At 44.8% G+C, this 14,337-nt stretch overlaps 3 protein-coding genes across 4 annotated transcripts in view; 1 reads left to right on the top strand and 2 right to left on the bottom strand.

The window, feature by feature from the left end:
* The window catches only part of LOC133469145 (poly(ADP-ribose) glycohydrolase), a 45,600-nt gene that overhangs the window by 28,108 nt on the left and 3,155 nt on the right, over positions 1-14,337 (top strand). For both annotated transcript variants that reach the window (XR_009785623.1, XR_009785624.1), the window contains exon 18: positions 9,157-9,267. The gene's annotated coding sequence lies outside the window, so the exon portion shown is untranslated. The remainder of the gene's footprint in view (positions 1-9,156; positions 9,268-14,337) is intronic.
* On the bottom strand, positions 1,326-10,993 carry LOC133469148 (choline O-acetyltransferase-like). The gene is made up of 15 exons (XM_061755863.1): positions 10,750-10,993; positions 10,318-10,406; positions 9,127-9,318; positions 6,669-6,787; positions 5,966-6,019; positions 5,705-5,885; positions 4,740-4,917; positions 4,505-4,674; positions 4,331-4,431; positions 4,129-4,257; positions 3,930-4,052; positions 3,715-3,856; positions 3,489-3,551; positions 3,128-3,265; positions 1,326-3,026 (listed from the first exon to the last, which is right to left on the bottom strand). The coding sequence occupies exons 2-15, from the start codon at positions 10,357-10,359 to the stop codon at positions 2,715-2,717; spliced, it is 1,944 nt and encodes a 647-aa protein (XP_061611847.1). The 5' UTR covers positions 10,360-10,406; positions 10,750-10,993; the 3' UTR covers positions 1,326-2,714.
* On the bottom strand, positions 11,588-14,124 carry slc18a3b (solute carrier family 18 member 3b). The gene has a single exon (XM_061756951.1). It carries the CDS (start codon positions 13,801-13,803, stop codon positions 12,223-12,225), a length of 1,581 nt encoding a protein of 526 aa, XP_061612935.1. The 5' UTR covers positions 13,804-14,124; the 3' UTR covers positions 11,588-12,222.

The raw sequence follows: 14,337 nt of genomic DNA, 5'->3' as shown, positions 1-14,337 counted from the left end.
CAAGACAAAAAGGACATTTGGGGAGGGAAAATGTCAGGTTTTCAAAGGGAGCTGTATCATTGCTCAGTGGCCTCTGAATTAGCTAGTTTTGGATATTATTATTCTTGGGATTTTTTGGGGTTGAACTAATTGTCCTAATTACTATTCTCTGTACGGTGATTCGTGTTTCGAGAACTTGTGAGGATTCTTGTTTTAACCGTGTAAGTGATTTGTCGAGTTGAAGCACAGTCCTTTCTCCTAGATGCAAACAGGTCAGGAGGGTGCCTTTTGAGTCAATAGTGGTCAGCATGTAAGGCTCAACCGGCGTTTATTGGCGTTGGCGTCTCCAGGTGGGCATCCGCCATTGATCCGGATGTCAACTGCCACTGCCCTGTTGTCGCCCTTAGCGTTTGCTGTAGATGACCCGGGTTGATGCTCTGTCGATAAACTTGAAGGTGCATAGTGAGGTGATAGAAACAGTTGTTTATCCCTCAGGTTGCTTCAATAATGACATTCAGACTGGACAAGACTCCTAAGTCCCAACATTCAATGCTGCTTCGTCCATGACTGAAATTAGTAGTAGTCCTGAACCAAATATCGACTACACAGGACATTCAGGAAAAGTATCCCTGCCTTCTTTTGGAAGTTTCCTGCTAGAACAGCCCGTAACATTCACCCGCCGAAGGACTTATTTTGCATTCCCCAAGGACACCGTTATTGCACCTTACAAAGAAGAATGGATGCTTATTAAGTATATGATTGAGTCATTTGTCCTCTGCGAAATGGGTTGGCATCCAAATCCATCTTCTAAGTATTGGACTGTACGTCACTGAAAGTCTCTCATACGCAAATGTAAATCAGTTTGTTGGATGGTGGTAGTGCGGTGACTAATTGTGTGCTTTTATGCAAATGCAGTTTCAGTCAGCCTGTGTTGTTGTTTGTTTAATTGGTTGAGCGAAGATGCAGTGATAAAACACAACATGAGCTATGATAACAATTAACACGCAGAGTTGTTTAATTACTACGATGAGATTATGGATCTGAACGATGTATACAACTCCAAAGTCAGTTAGACCACTTCATGAAAGCTACATGAGGTGTTGAATATTTGGGGGGGTCAAACCAATGGGGAAGTAAATTTGGCTTTCTCCCAAGTGTACGTGCTGCTAGCTCCCGTGCATGCTATTCCAGTTTGAGTTCCGATGATCATCATCTCTTAGATTTTTGTTTAGGATCTGAATTTCAGTGTTGTGAAAAGTCGACCCTAACCTTGCAGCATTTGGTATTGGTTCTTTTTATTTTAATGTACCGTGTAATAGAATAGTACTATGAAATACAGTATACAATAAGCCTTTATTTGTTCCTCAATAGGGAAATTCCAGGTTTAGAATAGTGCACACGACAGACAAGTACACAAAAATTCATTCTATAAAAAAAAAAACATCCTTACTTTTCAGATGATTTTATTTTACTTCTGACTCTTACATTATATATTCATATGTATTGTAGCACATTTTAATTAGATAATATTCAAGAAAATACTCTTACTTCTGAACTATAACTGCACATTCATCATTGGCTCAATATAGTGCTCTGTTCTTATATATTGCAATTATTATTACCTACACAATCAATTATTGAACAACACAGACAGCACATTCTTTACTTTTCATGATTCCGAACAAAACAGCCGATGTAAAACTCCAATAGACATATTTACTTAGTACAGCTGGAAGATATTGTAAAATAAATTTACCATCTCTTAAGGCATAATTTTTTTCTGAATACTCTTAAATAATATATTTTATAGCACAATTTAACAATAATACATTTCGAACATAATATAAGCTTTGGACATATAATCTGCATTGTACTACAGAAACATTGCAAATTTTATGTGTACAAGTGTATGACATGGCTAGAATGACAACACTGCTGCATGATTTGTGACAGTTCAACAATTGACTTACATTACGTTAAACATTAAACTCCACCAGAACTACCCGCCACAATTGTAAATATAACTCTAATAATGACAACTATCAAAAAAATGGCACCTTGGTCCCTTGACAAATAAATATAAGAATGTGATAAATTGCACATATAGTATACCCTCACTGGGCTAATATATATGGTATTGCCCATTGACCCTACTTTACAACTACCGGTATGTCTACAAAAATAACTTAATTTCCTGTACACATGAGCACAGTGGTTTGCCTCATTCACCACTTACACTATGTCTTGCTTTAAAGTATTATTGCTATAATCAAGAACACACCTACATACACATCTCAAGACTCCAACACAGATCGTCATTTATATTCTATTAGCTACATTTATAGAATAGCATGTGTGGCTTCTGCACACAGCCTCTTTGGCAACTTTAGTATCAGCAGCATCACATTTGCACAGAACTGAATTCCACATTTGAAATGGATCCATGCATTTGGTACCTTAAAAGAGCAGAGATGGCCACCACTACTATATTTATGAACCACGATTATGCGAATATGTGTACAATACTAGACATCGGGAATCACTCGAGTCACTCTGAAAGAGGAGAACATGGCTTTGGTTTCCTAAAGGCTGCTGACCAGTTTGTCTGCCAAGTCAGGCAGTCACAAAACTAATATCATATCTACCTACGATAATCTCATGATAATGTTCAGGCCTCGAATTCTGAGGTGAAATTAACTATGTTGCACAGACAATGATGATCCATCTTGACCTAGCTAAAATCTAAGTTTGTGGAGGATTGGTTGAGTGGTAGCTGCGCTATGTCCCTGATCTGTGAGGCTTGCTACCCCCTGGCAGCCCTCCACAACCTTGGTCGTAGCGGCGCCGCCGCAAGTGTCGCACAGGTCCCTGATTTCCAGCAGGCCCTCGTTCAGCGCTTTGACAAAAACGGCCGAGCTCGTCTGCGTGCTCTCCCAGAAACTGGACACGCAGAAGATGATGTGGTCTGGCTGCGGGTTGTAGCAGGCGCCGTAGCCGTTGGGCACCACCGGACCATAACAACAGAACATTTCCACCGTGGTCGGCACCTGAAGACCAGAGGAGAGAAGATGTTCAAGTGAAGCAATCATTGTGTACTGGATCTGCAATTTTCCATCTTAATGTCTTGGATCTGAAGTGATAACTATACCTGACTAGTGGACAGGATGAATTGGTTACTAGCCAGATAGGTTTCATCGCAAAATATCTCAGGACGCTCCATGTTAAGCTCCTTGGCGCTTTTCAGTAGTCCCAGGAGGTGATTGTCTATTGCCATTCCTGTAATAGCCTTAACAACATGTTTTAAAAGTATAAGAATTAAGGGTCAGGGTCTTTAGTACCCATCTGGAAACCAATGTTGTTTTTTTTTTCATAGCCTCACTCCATTCAGGACTTTGACTGTGTTTGGAATCATTCTCTCATTTCCTTCTCCCTGGATTCCAAACACAGTCTGTGATTTACTGGTGATTTTTAAAACCAGTAGTCGTTAGATGAAGCATTGTCACACTTACTGCAATTGTGTAATTTGTCTGGGCATTTATTGCATCCCTCAGTCGTTTCATTTTTTCACTTTCCTGTAAGAAAATCGAAAAACACCAGTCACAGGTAGGTTCTATCATCAATATTTTAATGGATGTCTGGAGGGATCATCTGTTTGGCGTGGTGGCTGTGTTGCACCTGTGAAGAGAGGGCTCGATTAACAAACATGGGGAAGTAAACTGAAGAAAAATGGCTCACGGTGTAAGCGGTCCTCTCGTCTGTCATTGACTTGACAAAAGCTAAGGCTTCAACAGTGGCAGAGCGAATGTTATCCACCCGGCCGTCCCGGAAACGTCTAATGGACGCGCTCTCATACGTGGAAACCAGCCTTCCGCTGCACCTGAGCACAAGATAAGTGAGTCAGCGCAACATCCCCGTAACAGTGATCGGTATTTTGAAAGTGAATTCTTTACTTGAAAAATGCAAGCTGTAGGGCCACTTGTACAAATGCATCCGGACTCATTTTTTGCTTCTTGATGAATTCTTTTCCATAACCTTTGAATGTGAAAATGTCCATGTCCAGATTATTCACCAGCCTGGAGGAAAAACACAAAACAAAAAAAAACGTATAAAACCTGGCCTCTCTGGAAAGAAGTTTTCTTGATGGTTTACCTCTGGAGTCGCTCTCTGGATGCCACTAAGAGTCCCTGGATTTGGGTGTTACATTTCCATAAGAGTCTTCTTGGGGCCGGAAGCTTTCGATTACTGGCTGGCTTGGCAGCCTCTAATGTGGTCCTGGTTCTGTTCACAACAACAAAATATGGATTTCCATTCAACTTTTGATGTAATGTAGTCTTTTTCTGCAGCAACTTACATTTGTTTTGTCAAATATTCCGAACATTGCACCAAAACCACACCCTCAAACGCGGAGTGCTCGCACACCACTCCGCATATTCCGTCCATTCCTACAACAAACTAGGAGGATGTAGAGACTTTAATTGATGGACCCAACTACGTTTAGGGACAGCGGATGCGTCATCGGCCTTACCTGCATCGACTTGTCATACCAACGATTTGCGCCGTTCTTTTCCCACCCACCACCGTGTAGCATGAGCAGAGCCCTGTTGGTATCAGTGGGCTTTGTCCCACTGGCCTCATCCAGGCATAACACACACAGGCAAGTCTCTATCAGGGCCAGAGAGTCCATGTTGGTTTGATCTAGAAGATAGACATATTTATTAGCCCGAGTTTGAATTTTGGTTAAAAATGTTGGATACTAGCACCTTTTATCAGAATGTCTCGGGCTTGTGCCCATTCTGTTCGCCCATCAGATGTCAGGATACCAAAAGGAGGAGATCTCTCTTCAGCGTTTCCTGCCATTAACACGATTTTCTCAAGTTGGGATAAGATCTCTGTTTCACTGAGCGGCTTGCTGTTGGCGACTACATCCAACGCGAAAAACTGTACAGAGAAAAATAGCCACCACAAATCAGGCATTTTATAACAATCACAGTTCTTTGCCTCATACTTAAAGGACACAAAATGAAAATATGTTGCTTGCTAAGAGTGTAAAGAACCCCAAATCTGTCTCCTGTGCTATAATCAGGTAATGTTGCGACTCAAGGAAGCTCTCAGACAAAGTGGTAGATTTAATCCGTTGTAATTCAGTTAACTGACGATGTCTCCAAGGGGATTGGCCCTTGTGTGTTGCAGATTGATGGCTGTCAGAAACATAGCCAGATGAAAACCCTGACTGTGCGGTTCCACAGTTGGTTGATTTAAAAGCCCACTTTATTCTGAGCAGAAATGTGGGCTTATCCCTAGCAAACAGTTAGCAAACGCACCCCAACAGTACTAGTTAGTTTAGGTGGGTAAAAACTAGCTGACTTTGTTCAATTTGATGAGAAGGAAGCAAGGACAGCACTCTTAAATTGTCTGCCCGTTCACAAATGGGAATCGAAACCTGCTTAATAGCTGGCAATTAACACGAGGCGCGTGTAATTAATTAATTAGCTCCATAGCCTGCTATTACGCGCCAATGTTCTGTTAGTTTGGAAAGATCATTCTCCATCGTTCAAACCCCCAGGGGAGCTGTAGGTCCGATGATTAAAAGAGCCTCCTCCTGTCTTCTCCACGGTGCGCCTACATAGATCCACCAAGGGTTTAATGTGTACGTGCACATTGACGCATTCAATGGTCACGCAGTTTGTCCCACGCGGACTGGAGCAACAAATGTTAGCGCCCTGACCTGCTTTTTGCACGCCACGATGATGTGCTCCGATGCCGCGGAGGCTGCGTTCACGCGGACCTTAAGCGTGTCTGTCTTCAGGCTCGGGTAGCGGTATGAGGTAAACAGGCGGGAGTATTGCTCCATGCACAAAGGGGTCCCAGCCAGCTGGCCTCGGGCGAACTCCACCGGGAGCGCTCGCCTGAGAGAGAAACATTAGCCCTCACGTTGAGACTTGCCTCATAATTTCATCACAGTCTGATCAAGCTTTGCGTGACTTACGCATCAATGAGGGCCTTGTACTCTAGCACACCTCTGATGAGACGAGCAGCGTATCTGTAAGGAGTCTGAATTAGAAAGTTGAGGGGTTGGCTGAAAACACAATGTCTTCTGGCCAGCAATCAGGATGAGGTGCACTCCCGCCTTTTTAAGTACCGGTGGTAATCACGTTAGTGGAAATTACCGGGCTACAGAGGGAACGCTCGCATATGCTCATCTGTGTTTATGTGTGTGGGCGACGTGGGAAACGAGGGAAAACACGGCAGCTTGTCAGCTTTTATGCTGCTAGTCATTCGTCTTTGCCGTTATTATGTTCCGAAGACAGATCAATGCAAAGGGGGCATCCGCTGAACACCACACCCCTAAATGAGGCCTGACTCACGGCCTCGGTGGGGAGCTTAGTCTTGTCACTCCCAATTAAATAATTGTCCGTGGCAGTGGGTCATACCAGCTGCATGTGGTGCTCTGGAAATATTCAGTTATGGCATCAAAGCTGTCAAAAGCAAATGGCGATCTTTCCACTGGCGAACATTGTGTCGACAAAATGATGCTCGCCATTTCTTATTGTTTTGAGTATCAATGTTAGCATTTTAGAATTACAATGATCAGTGCTTGGGGGAATGTTGAATGTTTGCTCTTCAGTTAATCTTTTTGGATCTTTTCGAACAAAGTCTTTATCTGCTGGAAACAAAACTCTGTTACCTACCTGAGGGCGTCCTTACGATCTTTAAATGTCTGCTTAGGAAACACCATGGCGGGACTGGAGTTGACCGGTAGGGCCAACCTGTTGCTCAGGTACATGTCCTCCAGCCAGTAGTCGTACACCTGGAGGATTTGAAAAACTGGAGTATGTGATTTGTTTTACTTGAGGGATTATGTTCAGAGTTGGGGGACTTGAGCGCAACCGAGTAGAAACGTCGTTACGGTGCATTCCTGCTGGATGCGAAAAGAGCGTGGGTGAGGCCCAGCCAGAGTGGGAGCTGTGATGGATATCACTGAGCCGGCTTGAGTTGCGACCTGTCACCCAGAGTCTCTTCGAACTATCGAAGCAACAACAACAAATAGAGCCTCTAATAAATCTTCTTTACTTGTCCTTTTTTCAGGATCATTACATGTGTTTATCATTTTAGGTAAAAGACAGGGAGGATGTTCAACTAATTGATGCCAGATGGCCCCAGGCTGATGTGCTAAATTGATTGATTCAATACAGATGACTGCTGCTAAGGACTGAAGCAAAGCTGAATGTAACTCTTGAAGAAATGCCGAAATACTGGTGGTGCGGTAATAGTCGATTTCTATCGTTGGCTTGTTTTTTTTTTTTTTTTTTTTTTTTACATTCAATGGTGACTGTTTTATGTACAAGTATTTCCAGCGAAAGGTCAAGCATCAAGGGTACAAAAAGAGCACATTTAAGTGTAACATGCCACTGTTAAACCATTGTTTCCCTGAAGGTATAATAATCTACATTTTATCCCACGTTGTTGTGCATTTTTACTGTTACATTTGTCTGCATCATTTGTTTCCTAAAAAGAATACAAACTCTTGATCTTGGTGGCAGGCAGTGCATTTGGTACTTACCAGACTTAATCCACCTCCTAATACCACCACTGTTATGTCACATGTAGAACCCATCAATACTATACAAAAAAGGTGACATAACATGCAACTGTGCCACATACATCTTCTGGAGCAGTTCAGAATCAATATTTATCTCATAAAACAAAACCACAAAAAGTTAAATAGATCAGAGTCACCAGAGATGCTGATTATTAAATGTATTAATGCGGTATCACAAGACGTGTTCTGCTAGTCAAAGTTGGCAGTTTTGTCCGGACCAACCAATCAGAGGACAGAAAAATGGCCCTGTGAGGGTGAACTTGAAATCTGATGGGTTAAAGAAAGTCCTATAGCTAATATAACTTCATTTACATCAGCCACAACTACTGATAAATGCACTGGGCAAAATAAATAGACATGGCAACACATAGATGCTGAAATCTGATTGGACAAAAAAATCCTAACATCTACGTACATGCCCTAGAAGCAGTGTAACCGAGAGAAATGCTACAAAATAAAGAGCATAGACCGTTGGAAATAAGTTACAATTATTTCATGGGACAAATATTGAAATTTAGGTTGTGAATGTATGTCCATGCTTCTGATAGTGTTGCGGTCCCTGACCGCAAGGCGAACTATTGATGGTGCACTTTCCCAAAAGGTAAAGAAAAGAAAATTGAAGCTGTTTTTTGGCATACAAGTTCTGTGACCACGCTCGTAACTCAAATCACTCATATCTCAAATCATGCTACCTCATTGAAATGAATGGGAATGCCATTCCAGCCTCCCCAAAAACAATTTTGGGGATTATTATTATTATTTTTTTTTTATTCTTGAGAAAAATAGCATTCTATAATATTGTATTTTATAAAAACATTCCGCAGTGACGTAATTAAACAGAATTTAAAAGAATGAAACCGTTTTTGTCACACTTTGCCGCAATTAGATGGCCATTGTGCTGCTGTGTGCCTGGGCCACCTGGGGGGCGCAGTATAAGACAAACAAATGTGTATACTGCACATGGACGTCTGTACAGTATAGACGTCTCAGCTCGGCTCGGCTCATCACAGAGGATAAAAAATATATGACTATGAGTACGGTTATATTGTATATGTAAATGTGTCGCTGCACCGTTTTTGTTCAAATATCAGTTACCCATTATGTGTTCGCATTAGCATTAAGCTAACAGACTAAAGCCCAAGCTATATGTTTGTTTTGAATGTGCAAGTAATTCCCTGAGTTTGATGTTTAGTTTGACAGTAAACTTCAACTGGGAGTCGCGATAAACAGATCGAAGCCTCTTTTTTGAAGAATGGTTCGCTATTTGGCAAAGTTCAGCTGATTGTGAAGTGTCTCGAATTGCGTTCACCGCCGCTATACGGTGCTCGTATCACAAGACAATGCAAAAAACAAAGAAAAAATAATCATCCCAACGATGTCTCGTAACTTAAAAAACTCCTAGGTCGGGTCACTCGCATCTCAAGCCACCACTGTACTGTATAATTAAACGTTGAGCTGGCATAATCTCAACATTTCATCGTGCGCCGCAACAAAAAATTATACGCAACACTTCGATATCTGTATTTTGTCCCAGCCCTCGTTTATACCCAGTTTTCCATCTTGTCCCTCCTGTCCAGGAGCGTCTTCTGCAGAACCTCGCCAATGCCGCCGGGCGCTCCGAATTTCTCCACGATGGCCTTGGTTTTGTGGAACTGCTCGTCCTTCACCAGGTGTCGCACGCACTTCAGGTAGGTGTCCAGGGTTTGCTTGAGCGGGGGCACGGGGACCTTGGGCAACCCCTGATACAATCATAGGGGAAAGCAGCACCAGTTGGATTGCAGGAGAACAGCTGGTAAATGTCATCACGCCCATCTTCCAGTGATTGTTCATTAGTGAGATGGATGAAAGTGAAGTTAGTTTTACACATTAATTATTAGACAGTTAATAATTCATTGTTAATGCTTCAAGGCCAATTAGGCGATAAATTCCCACGCACTATTGGGAATACTGTATGTATGAATTTAATGGTTTTTTTTTTTTTAAAAAGTGGATAAATGGAAATGAATTATCTTTTCTTTCTGATGTTTGATCATTTGCATATGGTTGCCGCAGGCAACCAGCTGTTAAAACTGACCCGTGCATTGGAATGTTCAAGTTACTGTCATAAATTGGTCTTTTTTCTTCTTTTTAACAACACAACCGGCACGAGGTGGCACAATACAGCCATTGGTCAAACCATTAGGTACGCCTGCAGCCTCCAATAAAATCCAATACATGATTTATGCCTTTTCAAAGATAATGATGGTTAGTTATGGTGTTATTAATTTAACTAATATGTATGTATCTGTAAATACCAGGGTTGTGATACATCATTGGAGCTCTTTCTAATATTTAGTTTATTGTTTAGTTACCTTATTTACCTATATGAAATATATTCAAATATATAAACATCTATTTAATGTTGATACAGCTCTTGCATCGGATGACATTAGACCAGTGTTTACGTTGGAAAACACTCACGGCACAAAAAAAAAAAAAAAAGGCACAAAAAGTAGATACACGGGTCATGTATTTCCCATTTTTAATTGTCCTAGCTATCACTGTACGTCGCTGGCACACATAGTTGAGTTATTTGTCGTAAATACAGAATGTTCTAATTGATTAAATGAAATTGGATCTCTTAAGGCACACTGGGTGGGAATCACTGCATTAGACTACCTAATATTGATTAATAGTTGCAGTTGCAGCAGCATGTGACACGGGAAATTTAAGTGTATTAAAAATCAAATTTAGCATACTTCCGGGGCTGCTGTGGCAGTCTCTCTCTCCAAACGAGACATCTTCACTGTCAAGAGCAGTCGGGGCAAACGTCGGGACCGCCGGCTGGCTGCACGGAGCGTGCAAAGGCAAAAGAAAGTAACATTAATAATGATAAAATACAGAGAGGAGTCGAGTACATATGCATTTCATCCATTTTCATCATATAATTTGCGGCATGCAATAACGAGCTCTCATTTGACTTTTAGATTTTTAGTAACAGTGCTCAGAAAGGACATCATACGCATGTGCGTTACCGTTTTAAACCATCCACTCTCATTTAGCCCATTGGTGGCAAACCTATGGATCGTGGGTCACACACGTCCTGTGAGAGCATTTGAGCCGGCCAGTCATGCAATTCTAAAAAATACATAAAAATCATCATTTTAATAACCAAATAAAAGTTACTGTGCCTGTTCAGCGGAGGTAGATCAGCGAGACCCCCGCGTCCACTTAGCCGTATCCCATATTAAGATAAGTCCCAAGCTTGGAAGAGGAGGAGGGAGCTGGGGGGAGGGGGGTGTTGGATCTGAGCTGCTCCACTATACACGGCCCCACGCACACTGACTGAGTGACACTCCACGTCGCGGAAAGGCGGCTGTGGAAAAAGATGCTGAAGGAAGGTGTTTAGAAGGGCTCTACCTAAGCGCCCCACTATCCTCCCTCCATCCCGGAGGCATGAAACTCCTCCCATCAAAATCTATTTGTGAGGCATATTATCTAACCCCCCACCATCCCAACTCATCCCAACGCATCCCCCCCCCCCCACCCCTCCCCAACATCCGACAGTTAAATTGTTGTCTAAATGACACTTCGCTTGGTCCACACGATAGGTGTGCGCATAGGAACCACGACTATGTGGGAAGTTCATTTCGTGATTTGTTGTGCATGCCGACCTCTCGTTTAAAATGCGTGGGCGACCATGAAAAGCAAAAGTATTAGGGAAGTTTTGCAGAGTACATTTGAGAGCAAATTGCACTTTAAATATAACGCACTACTTTTTTTAAAACACCCGTTTTGTTCATTTATGGTGAACAACCTATGGTTCGTGGGCATATACCCTTACCATGCAATTCTTAAAAAAATGAAATAAAAATACTAATAATAAAACTCCAGAGAAACATTTACTTATATTTCATGTGTATTTTTCGCCATACATTTTAGTTTCCAAGTACCATATAATTATAAATCTGGTTATATGAGTAATGTTTCTCTCGCATGCATCGATAAGAAAAGAAGCCACATCAAGTGTCACAGAGCCAAAAAGAGATTTATTAAACCTCACAGTCAATAAATGAACACACGGATTTATTTGTCATAAGGAGATCTGACTCATCTTGACAAAATGCTCCATACCGACACACACGTGCGTTCACACACACATACCCCACACACACTTGAGCTTATTTTTAAATTTTTTTGTACTTTTTTTTTACATTGTGCATCTTGTGTTATCCACATTTGTACAAATCCGGTTGTGCTGATACATTTAATTCCCAACGACAAGAACAAAAATGAGATTGCGGCAGTCCCTCTTGTTATATAAAACCAAAGATCACCAACAATATACTCAAATATGACTCTTTCAAGTAAAAACCAAAAGACTAAAAAATAGTAGATGCTTTTTTTTTCTTTTTTTGTGCTAGTGAATATGTGCGGTTTATATTTGGTCCCACATTTATCTTCACTTTTTTTCTTTTACAATAAACAAACACACAATGAAATTGCAACCATGAAAAGAAAAGAAAAAGTCTCACACACAGTCACGCAGTGGTGATTTTGGTGATTGGGTGTTTTATATTGCACATGACACACGGAGGATTTGGTTGGCGGTGGGGTGCGGTGGGGGGGGGGGGGGAGGGGTGTTTGGGTGAAGCTTGGCCGCCTCAGGCGAACTCCGCGCCGGACGACTCCTCGGACTGCGACCGCTGCGCTTTGAAAGCGTCGAAGCCGTTCTCGTCGCCCGCCGAGCCGCAGCCCTTCTTCTTCTTCTTGGCCCGCCTCTCCTCCATGCGGATGGTGTCGTACAAGCCTTGCGGAGCCTCATCGAGCAGGGTGTCCCTCTCCGAGTAGGACGGCTTCATTTGGCACACGTTGCGCAGCAGGAGCAGCGCGGGCGCGTACAGGACGTTGACCAAGCCCATGCCCAGGTTGAGCTGCACGAAGCCCGAGTAGTGCACGATCTGCCCCGCCACCACCGGCCCCATGGCGTACGCCACCGAGTAGGAGATGTCCGCGATGGCGTACACGCTGCCGTAGACGGACACGTGGCGCACGTCCACCAGGAAGGCGAGCGTGGGCAGCAGCGCCGTGTCCACCAGCGCGATGCCGAAGCAGATGCCGCACAGCGGGGCGATGAGCTCGCCGAAGGTCTTGCACGCCGGCACCGTGCACGAGCTGGCGCCGATGATGACCATGCCCAGCGCGCCGTAGAACCACTGCAAGTTGGGGTGACGCGCCGCCAGCTTGACGGTGATGTAGACGCCGAAGACGTGCGGGAAGAAGGCGGGCAGCCACGTCAAGCCCATCTGCCACTGCGTGGAGTGCATGGTGCTCTCCATCCAGTTGGCGATGGTGGGCTCCAGGAAGGCCAGCGGGATGTTGCACACCGTGAGCGCGCCGGCCACCACCGCGATGTACGGGTCGATCATCAGCCGGTAGATGGGGGTGCCCACCGGCATGTTCTCTCGAGTCCTGTTGGAGAAGGGCCGGATGACGGTGAGGAAGAGGAAGCCGTCCGCCAGGCACACGAAGGCGAGCACCAGGAAGGGCACCCGCTTGCCGGCGAACTCGTAGAGAACCCCGCCGAAGGGAGGCGCCACCAGGCTCCCGAAGGAGATGAAGGCCAGCGCGATGCCCAGCGCCCGGCTGCGCTCGCCCTCCTCCGTGTACTTGTCGGCGATCATGGCGAGGCCCGACGTGTCCGCGAACGCCGAGCCCAGACCCTGCAAGCTCCTGGCGGCGAACAGCGTGGCGTAGTTCTCCCCGAAGGCGAAGATGCACGTGGAGAGAAACATGATCGTCAGCCCGATGAGCAGCGGGACGTCATACCCGACCCGGTCGATGAAGGTGCCGCTCAGAGGGTTGACCAGCAGCTGCAGGATGGCTTTGGACGCGAACAGAACTCCGATCTGGATGTCCAAGTTGTTGCTTTGGGCTTGACTCGCGCCCGTGCCGTTGCCGTTGCCGTTGCCGTGCGCGCTGCCGTTTGGGTGCAGGACGACGTGGACGTGCTCCGACTGCTCGTTCTCCAGGTCGGCCAGGTAGTCCGGGATGATGGGCACGATGACCATGTAAAGCATGTTGTCCAGCAGCAGCGCCACGCACACGATCACCAGGATGATGCGCCGCTGCCGGTGCGGGTCCTGCATGGCGCTGCCCAGCTGCTTGGTGCGCGCGCCCATCTCGGACAGCTTGACCGCGGCCGACCTGGCCAGCCCGGACGATCCCACGTCCGCGTTCATCATCACGTGCTCTCTTCTTCTCCTATTCCAGTCAAATTGTGCACGAGTGTCTCATCGGCGCGCTCCTCGGAGCAAATTTACGCACACCCCTGGGCTCCCTCCATGCTTCCCTTGGCTCCTTTTCCAATTTCACGCGGCGAACTTGGCTGCAGCTTGCTGGCGCCGCCGAGGACGCGCTGAGTCTTCCATCCTCACCTGTGGCACTTTTGCGCTCGGCTCTCACAGCATCAGTGCTGCCTCCGTGGCCATTGGTGCTCATTAACCCTCTATTTTTGGTGCCTTTCCCCCCCCTCGCCCCCTCCCCACCCTCCTCCTCACACAGAGATGTGACATCAGCATCAGCAAACTGCGCCGACTGGATCCCCCCCCAATACTTTGCCCCCTTTATGCTAATTACCCACCCGGGTAGCACTCACTTCAACCAATGGGAGACACTGTGAGCTCCAGCAACACCATTCCAAGATTTAAAAAAAGTTTTTTTTTTTTTAGTTGCTTAATTTCTGAGGTGGCAAAAGTACTCGCGTTCTGTACTTAATT

Source organism: Phyllopteryx taeniolatus, chromosome 19 (genome assembly GCF_024500385.1).
Source record: "Phyllopteryx taeniolatus isolate TA_2022b chromosome 19, UOR_Ptae_1.2, whole genome shotgun sequence".
In the NCBI taxonomy this organism is placed as follows: domain Eukaryota; kingdom Metazoa; phylum Chordata; class Actinopteri; order Syngnathiformes; family Syngnathidae; genus Phyllopteryx; species Phyllopteryx taeniolatus.
Note: the sequence above shows the minus strand (reverse complement) of the source record. Positions and strands in the feature narration are given on the sequence as shown.